The sequence below is a fragment of the Echinops telfairi genome, unplaced genomic scaffold (assembly GCF_000313985.2).
Source record: "Echinops telfairi isolate 266 unplaced genomic scaffold, ASM31398v2 ScPeMD7_7;HRSCAF=31, whole genome shotgun sequence".
In the NCBI taxonomy this organism is placed as follows: domain Eukaryota; kingdom Metazoa; phylum Chordata; class Mammalia; order Afrosoricida; family Tenrecidae; genus Echinops; species Echinops telfairi.
The window spans coordinates 19,937,164-19,946,889 of record NW_022103904.1 but is presented as its reverse complement, the minus strand read 5'-3'; the positions used below and the strand labels follow the sequence as shown (position 1 = coordinate 19,946,889).

Genomic DNA, 9,726 nt, shown 5'->3' with positions numbered 1-9,726 from the left:
GAGGGAGGGGGGAGGGAGGGGAATTATTTTAAGAATGATGAGGGCAATTCATGTACAAATATGCTTTACACAATTGATGTATGTATGGATTGTGATGAGTTGTATGAGCCCTTAATAAAATTATTTTAAAAAATTTACAATGAGTGCAAGAAAGAAGAAAGTATTATAAAACTGGTCGTGGTGATGATTGTACCACTCTTCTTAATATGATTGAACTATTGAATTGTATGATGTGTGAATTACATGCCAATAAAACTGTTGAGAAAAAATTTTAATTCGCAAGAAGTAAAAACAAAAATAAAGTGGTATGGGTAATTTAGAAGTTATAGGGTGAAAAGCAGTGCATTTAGGGAACTTTTTTTCCACCCCACTACAGTGGGTGAGGTGCTTAAATCTTCACCTCAGATACTCGCTCCTATTCTGGCTACATGTTGAATCATCTGGAGGAGCTTAACAGAACACACTTAAGTCTCTATGTGTAGATCCCACCAAGATGTGACTTTAGACGGCAAAGTGTGGCATCTGGGCAATAGTATTCAAAGTTCTCCAGAATTGAGAATCACTGTCAGAAGCTTACAAACAGGGAAATTAAGCTTGTGTGTATACAGTGTGGTGAGGAGCAGGGTTGGAGCACTTATTTCATGGCAAGATCCTCTAATAGAGAAAACAAACTAAAGGTTTACTAGTCTTCTCCAACCCAAATCTTTTTCAGAAAAACCTAATTTACAATCAAGTCTATTTCAGTGGTTCTCAAGGGCAGTCCAGAAACCCACGTGCCCTCAGGATCCCTCTAGGGCAGTGGCTCTCAAACCTTCCTAATGCTGCAACCCTTTAATACAGTTCATATTTTGGTGACCGCCCCCCAAACCACAAAATTATTTTTATTGGTACTTCATAACTGTAACTTTGCTAGTTATGAATTGGGCAACCCTAGTGAAAGGGTCGTTTGACCCCCAGGTTGAGAACTAATTGCTTTAGGGGGTCCAAAGTCAATCTGCCCTTTTCACTCTCTCAAATCCAGTGGAGTTTTCAGAGGTCAAATGATATATGTCACTACTGATCACAATCAGAATGTGGTTACTTAGAAAAAGTTTTCATTTCTATTTTATCAGTGTAGCCCATAGAGCTAACGTTCTTTGGAGTCCTGGGTTCTTAAGAATGTAGAAGTCCTGAGCCCACAAACTCTGGGAGCTATGGGCCCTCTGTGGACAGCTTCGGTGGCTTTACTTTCTGCACAGTAACGATCAACTTGACAAGGGAAGGACATCTGCGCGAGCAGTTGCTGTAGCGCTACTGAAAATGCGCGGCACAGAAACCCAGCAGATTACGAAAAACAGCAACAGGGAAAGCAACAGGTGGACTTCTCCACTGTGAACCGAAGTGTGAAATTTAACTTGTTGCTCCACGTTCTACAGACAGCGTATCAAAATAGGTTCGAGAACTGGCTGTTACTCAGATAAAACGTGCAGTGATGTTTAAGTCCTCCTCCTCCTCACTCAGTTCCACACCCATTGATGAGTCCCAGATGGCGTGAGACCCAGCCCATCTCCATGTAACTGCTAAAATCAGAGACAGAAGCAGATTATAATTCACTTTTCAGCATACTTTATTTGTTACAAACATACAATTTTTTAAATATAGACTGTAAAACTCAGTTTTGCAAAAGTCTGCTACTATAAGGAGAGCACACCAGCAGGAAGGATTATTGAACTTTTCACCGTAACTTTTTCTGTCAGTTTTGATAGTGGTAAATACGGGACCCGCCATTTTACAGACCTGCCTGAAGCTACTGGCTGTCTTCACATTGCTTTTGTAGCAGCCCTGCTTGTCTCAAAATTGATCAGTTTCTGAGCTTCAACCTACAGGCAGTGAGATAAACAACCCGTTGAACTGTTTCCAGGAAATGATTTAATAGGTACTGCACTTATGTATTTGTTTGAATTGCCCACGCGGCTGTTTGTTAAAGTGCATTCTTTTAAAAAATAAGCAAGAGGAACAATCTTTACTTTTTAACCAAGGTATTTAAAAAAATGAACTTTTTGGTCTCTCAGCAGATATTCCCAAGTTAATCATATCACTATAAATTTAGTGTTCTATTTACAAACATTTATAGGGTTACTGGTAGAGGGGACCTTATAAAATTAAAGGTATTGCTTCTCTTGAAGCAGAAACAAGTTTTACAAATTCATACATATGAATACACAATTTGTTGACAATGCACAAGCATGTAGTATTTACATAGATTGAAGACGACCCCCTCCCTTTCCAAATAAAACTTTTAAACTTAGATTCAACGTAAACACTAATCTAGATCAGGAAGCTGTCTCCTGCTATCAAAATTTAATTTTAGTTTATTCAAATTACTTCTTTAGATTCTATACTGGTGAAAAATCAGTCCCAGTTTTGGAGTGAATATCCTATTTTAAGGAATCATTAATAGATATGGCTGGTAGGGAAGGTTTCTACAGGATGGGAATCGTATAATCTGGAAATAGATCAGAAGACAGATCTTAGAAAAACATCTGTATGGTCCAAAGGAATAAATCCCTACCACTATAACTGTCTGAACTTTAGAAAAAAATCCAAATACAATAATCTTAGTTATTATTCCAATGTTGGCAAATCTCACAATAACAAAACTCATATACTTCCCTGCGACTGTAACATGCCTTGTACTGACTTAAGAGTGTTTCAAGACTTTTTGCTCTTTCCACTAATCACTCCTAAGAACTCGAGAGTTTTTGTACACAGGGGAACATGCAGCTTGGAGGAAAAATAAATACGTCCAATATTCTATCAGTCTAAAGTAAACCCCCAAAGACCTACTACACAACATGTGTTTAGCACTGATTAATCCTGGTTTTCATCTTTCCCTCCTCTATTACAGGCTTCTGAAAAGGAGACTTAAAAAGAGAAGAAACAAACTACTTCCCACGGAAGAGTTTCCTAAATAATTTAATCTTTCAATTCTGGGTTAAACTAGAGATAAAATATTTTGCCTTTAAGAAATAAGAGTCTAAATAAGTTTTCTTTAGTTGGCCTTTGAAGTGTTAAAGTAGGGGGAGAAAGGCAATAAAGGCAAGCCTTCTGTGATATGCTAATAGGCAGTAAATTGAATAGGTGTATTGTTTTCTTTCCAGTCTTTTGGGCCCACACTTCACACTTAGACATATTACAGAGATATAATCAGCCTGCTTACACATCAGTGGACATTATATGTAACAGGAAAAATGAATTTTGCTCCAAGTTACCATGTTCCTTAAAAGTAATTTTTTCCATCAAATTGCAAGTTCATATCACCATTAGAAAAATGTTTCTTTCTCCATTTTACTTGTCTTCCCCTTATCAAAAGTCCTACTGAGTATGGCATTTGCTGTTTTAATATGGCTGTATCTATCCCAAATGATAGGCATGAGTTAGACTTTTAAGTGAAATGAACAGACTGCGGAATAAAGTAACAGATTTACGCGCCCTATTTCATTAGGAAATAGGAAATACAATCACAAAGGTCTTTCTTGGATCAAGGGTACAGATAAAATTTAGGAATCACTAGGGTAAGTTTTTATGATATATTTACTTTAAAATTTCTGTACTGACAATTAGGTCCCATTTGCTGAAGCCTGTTATTTCCATAGATAAAGAAACTAGGTTTTAAGACAGAAAGCTGGGATAAGTAACATTAATTAAATAGCAAAGTAACTAACCATTCAAGTTTCTAGAAACTTCTGGGGCTAACATTTGAAAACTGACTTTTTCTAGGATCAAAATACAGAAATGTTATAATAATTTGCCATTTCCACCTTATATCTGGATTTTCAAACAGGGCAAATAACATGTACTTCTTTTCTCTTCTATTTTTTAAAAAAGATATATGTGGCTATATTTTTTCTTTTCTTCAAACGTAAGATACCTCCCTCCCCAACCCTATCCATATACCTATTATCCAGTTGATTCAATGGGAATAATAACTCTTTAGGAAGACAGCTATTAATTTACAGTACTCTACAACCAACCCTGAAAAGGATAATCTCATTCATTTACTACTTTAGTGCTGTTGTTGACAGGAAAAAAAAGTTACCTTAAGGCTCAAGGGAAAGTAATTTTATTGAATTATGAATGCAGCATTGTTTACTCTCCCATCCATTGGAAGCTAGCAAAATGCATTCTGGATCAATACAAACTTTCTAACATTAGCAAATATTTCTACTTTTTTTACACAGACAATATTCATAAGCAGATTATCTAGGGAAGCCTGAGAAACCATGATCCACATCACACAAAGATTCCATGTATTTCATGATAAAAAAGTGCTTTATCTTTGAGAAATATGCCAGGGCTTAAATGGAAATATACAATGCAGAATCACTTGACACTTTTCAAGTGACGCACAAAGTGAAAAAGGAGCAAAAAGAAGAAGGCCTGCTCTCTAACAGGTCTTATGCATGGAACTTTTAGGGTATACTAAATTAAAATTGCTTTACGAAGTGGGATTTTAAATGCACTATATTCTAAAACCTGAGATTGGACATCAAAGCCATCAACTTACTCATCAGAGCAGTTCTGATACTTCCTAAAAATAGAAGACAACTCAATTGAATAACTAGAGTCAAAACCATTCACTTTCCCCAATCAAAAAGCAGACTATCACAAATACATTAGATAGATACTAAGAGTGCTGCAGATTTATGACTCTCAGCAAATGAGTCATTTTTACCTAAGCAAAAAAAACCCCAATTCTCCTCTTCTTCCCCTTCTCACTGATCAAGGCCACACTATTTTCAAATGAATATCTACTGAGAGATCAGTTGTGCATTGGACAAAGTACCACCATTGGATTAGAAATGAAAACAAAATTTACAGTGAAGAATACTATGTGCATGGCTTACATACTCAAGCTTCTTCTTAATTTCTTCTACCTCAAGAGTAAGGTAGATGAAAATAATCACCTTTGAAAACGTGGTGTAGATCACATTCTACACCTCTGTAAAGCCAGAGAAGGTCACATTTAAGAAATCGTCCTTAGTAATTATAGTGCCTGAAATATGCAGCCATTTCTAGACCACTCAATATGAGGGCTTTATTATAACCAGCCTCTTTTGCCCACAACCCTGCATTTTCAGATACGACAGGTTAATTGTTTTGAGAAAACAGAAGCCTGAATCTGTTAAAAGACCTGCCACTTATTGCAAAGTGATCCAGAGTAACCAAAGGAAGCAGGAAGTTAATGGCTGCCTGCACCCAGTCTCTCAATCATTTTGCAGTAAATAATTATGGGAAATGACTTGACTCGTAGCCATATTTGTATTGCAGCTACAGTCATTCATACATACATGAAGCGTGTATACCACCTACACGCTTCAATTATTTACATAGGGTGTCTGATTTTTGGTTTGGTTTTCAATTTGTTTTTTGGTGCCATACAGATTTCCATTTTGTTTGGTGCAGCAAATGCACTGAAGGTTGCTGACCAGCACTGCCACAGTTCCACTTGCTGAAGAATAGGTAGGGACAATAGAAACCAGAAATGACTATTAGGCTCTCTACAGATTTTTGCTCTTTTGATTCTGCACCTAAAATTTGACTTCTTTCCTCTGTAACTGTGGTAGTTTGAGAAACAAATCTTCTACCAAAAGAAATTTTGGCTCCTACTTCTCAGAAACAGGACTATTTTAAACATGTGATTAGTTAGATGCTTGTCAGAGTTAAGACATGCCCTAAATCACAGTTCATAGCAGCAGCTGGAAATAAAACCCTCCCTCCCCCCATACAAAAGGGCATTTTCCAGTCTTGTATAATACCATTAACTGCGTGGATTTAACAAAGACCATTTGTTAATAACTTATATTTGAATGAATTCTGAAAGATGGCCTGTTAACACCATCTTGTTTAATAAACCACTCTGTGCTTTGCAAATTTCTATTGTCCCTAGTGACCGGAATGAGGATTAGTGAAATGCTACAATTAATCCATATCCTCTGCAATCTTCCTGCAATGGGAAGAGAGGCCATGAACTGCAGGAGAAACAAATCTTCAAGATTGGTTAAGACTTAAAAACCCACCACTATGACATTTACCACTTACTCCTACATAGGCAGGTCAGAATTTTAATATAAATTACTTTTTCCAACACATAGCTTATGCATTCTTTGCTCCTTTTCTTGGAGGACTATCAAATTGGTATCTAAAGATTTACATATGATATATTACTGCTATATGGTCTAATGACTAAGAAAATTTCTCTGGTAACCAAAGCTGATGCCATATATGGTAGTGTTCTTAGCATATACTCTATATGCCTCAGACCACTTCCACATATTTCTATTCAGCTAATTATAGTTTAGTAGCCACTGGTAAAGGGTTGTGAAGACCCTGTCATTTCTATAGAATAGAAAGGGCAAGGCTAGTTACTGCAATTCAACCAAACAAAAAGAAAACAGAATCAACCAACCCCTTGACAAGGAGAGGTATTGCACCTTTGCAAAGTTGAACTGGCTCACTGCAGCTGAGCAACAGAACTATCACTGAAACGAAACAAGTGGATCATACAGGAATTGTACATGGAGTGAAAATGAGTTATAGCAATCAACTAATAGCTGCAATCTTAATTTTCACTGCTGCCTCAAACTTTTGACACTTAAACAGTTTCTGCAAGCCTAATGTGAACATCTCACCTCCTTTACAAAAAATTTAGGATTTTGTTCTCCACAGCAAAGAAATAAACATTCAAACAAAACACAGGTAAATACAGCAGGACATTTTTGAAAACAGCTGCCTTGTAGTACAAAATACAGTACAAGTGTAGGGATGTAATTATAACATCAAAAATACTATTGCTCCCATACAATTTAGGAAACATTCTTTGCAATGGAGAATTGTTTTTTTAAAGAAAAGCTTAAAAAAAAAAACATTTAAAAAGTCTATTGTGGATGATTAGAGAAATAGTCTGAAAAGGGCACCAATGCTTGTGGCTCTTGAATTTTTTTTAAAAATCTAAGATTGACAATATTCTGGAGTCTAATTTTTTAAAAAAGCCTAAATTTATATACACTATTCACTTCTTCTCAGCCACAGATGCATGTAAATTACTTTTGTATATTACTTCCCAATAAATACAAAGATTGTATAGATTGACTACCAAAAGAAGATAATAAAAAGGGTATGCAATAAATTAAAAAGGCAGCTCAAATAAAGGGCAGGCATGCAGTTAAAAAAGATGGAGATGGGGTTACTTGCCTCCCAGGTGAGGTGTTATACCTGAAAACTTTGGAAAGAATAAATCCCATTTAGTTCATAGTTACTTAGGTATTTAACATTTAAAGGAACGACGACTTTTGATGGGACCAGGAGTAACTTGATTAGAAAAAAAAATTCACTTCTAATGAGAATTCATTTAAAATATGGAGGAGGCGATCCTTGAAAACCCAACTTTTATTCTTCAGATAGCTGGATAACCTGGCAAAAATGTTTGCTGAAATTTCAAGATGGTATAAAAATGCTTCCAGGATATAATATTCATGTTCACTTGAGTTCCATTTAGAGATGGATTTCAGCTTCTATCAGGGGTGCTGCTTTGAATCATTCTCATGCATCATTTGCCAACTTTGAGTGTGAGGTACTGATACAATGGAGCAAGTTCTGGAAAACATTTCAAAGAAAAGTTGATGCTGGAATTCAGGACCTGAGGCTTTTTAGTATTTAAACAAATCCACAGATTAAAATGAAGGTAAATGACTTCAGTTTTGGTTATTTCCAACTTTTCTATTAAGCTGTATTTTCTATTAAAGCTCAGACTTGTGGCCACACTACTTTTGTAGAATTCTTCATGTTCTATAGTTGGAAACCCAGATGACCAGAGGCCAAAAGTTATCCACAATTCAATTGCACCATGGGGATCTGGCTCTCATTTAAACCCAAGCCATGTCTTGGTGACGACCTCCATTGTTTGGAGTCAAGTCAGAACTTCAGAGAGCAGCAACCAATCCACTCAGCTTTATGTGGGCTTGGTGCCCAATTTCTCATGTCTACCTTAACAACCTCCAATGTTTTATCTTCAAAATATCTCGCCAACTTTTAAACTATTTCAGTAATGGATTCTTGCTGAAGCACTGGTTATCATTTAATTCATTTGCATCTAGAAAACAATTCTGCAAAGACAAGGCATGGGCTTTGGTCCCGGTTCCGTCCAACATCCCAAACCTGTTTTTTTTAAATGGATCCAATCTGTTTCTGTATCCAATGGAATTTTGAATTTTTATTTTGCCCTGCCCATGATTATTTAAAGTTGTGTTTCTCTTAAAATAACCTGTATTCTCTGAACTGGGTACTGCAATGGCTTCTCTCTTCTCAAAAATTCCTTGAAGTCCTAGATTGAAAATACTGATTTCAATGGAGGTGAAGGGGTAGACATGAACAGTAAGGTCTGGAGATGTATTTTTGACCAGATCACACAAGAACACAAACTTAAATCAACAGTAGGTCTGGGTAACTCTGATGTTTGTTGTCCGTTGGCCCACAATGTACAGATTTCTCCTTTCCTTGGTTATCCCTGGTGGGTTTAGGAACCTTAGCTGGAAAAAAAAAACCCACACCCCCCCAAAAACGGAAGCTGAGACGTATTTTGTTCTCAAAATATAGATGCAATTGTCCTCTCTGCAGGTTGCTGTCAGTCCATTATAACTTCACGGCCACAGTTTATTCTCTTATGATTATTTCATTAACTAGATTGTTTTTTATGTTGTTTTCTCCCCCTGGGGCCTCCCTTGCTCCTCCTCGCTCTCTCACTTGGAGAGGAGCAGGAAAAAGCTCTACACAAGGGGACGTTGGTGGGGTGAGGGCGGCCTGTCGGGGTTCAATCCTCATCCACCTCTTCACCCTCAGACTCATCCCCCCCGCCGCTGCCCCCACCACGTCGTTCATAAAGCTTATCCCTCTGGCGCTCCTGGATCTCCTTCATCTCCTCAGCATAGCGGCAAAAAGCACCTCCGAATTTGCCCCAGGCCTTGAAGGGGACGGTGATGGCATTGCGGTAGGACGGCTTCACCTCGCTCACTCGCAGGAACACGCCGTACTTGTTGCAGCCGACGTCGAAGAAGAAGCGCTTGGAGTCCACAGTGATGGAGGTGCCTTCGGGGAGCTCCCCGTACAGGCCCCCGCCGGGGCCGCCCCCGCCGCCTCCGGGGCCCCCGGCCAGCTCGTCCTCCTCGCCGCCGTAGTCGTCAATGAGCTTGGCCAGCGCGTCGCGGAACTCGATGAGGCCCTGGGCGGGCAGGGCGATGGTCTGGCCGCTCTGCAGGCCCCCGGGCCCCGGGCCGCCGCCGAAGCCGCCCCCGATGCGGTTGATGGTCTGGCGGATCCGCAGGAAGCGGCCGCGCTGGTTCTCCTTGAGGTCCAGGTAGTACTTGCGGTTCTCCCGCACCAGAAACTCACTCTTGAGCGCCCGCCGCGGCCCGCCGCCGTCCTCGGCGCTCGCCGCCGCCGCCGCGATCTGCTCGGGGCTGCTGGGCCCCAGCTGCGCATAGTGTTCGATGAAGTCCCCCAGGTAGTCGCGGAACTCGGCGGCCACGGCCATGGAGAGGGTGAGGCGGCTCTTGGAGCCCCCGGCGCCCACCTCGGCGATCTTCAGGAAGCGGCCCTTGGCGTTCTGCTTCACGTCCAGGTAGAAGCGCTTGTTCTGGATGTCGAGGCGCTTGGAGGCCAGCTCCTGGGTCTCCTGCTCGCCGCCGCCGC

General features: G+C 39.6%; 1 protein-coding gene across 1 annotated transcript; it reads right to left on the bottom strand.

The window, feature by feature from the left end:
* Window positions 1-1,588: 1,588 nt before the first annotated feature.
* Window positions 1,589-9,724, bottom strand: PURB (purine rich element binding protein B; the record flags this gene model as incomplete). Its single annotated transcript, XM_045286293.1, has 1 exon — window positions 1,589-9,724. A coding segment is annotated over one exon (876 nt), but the record flags the coding sequence as incomplete, so codon positions are not given.
* Between the last annotated feature and the right edge of the window lie 2 nt (window positions 9,725-9,726).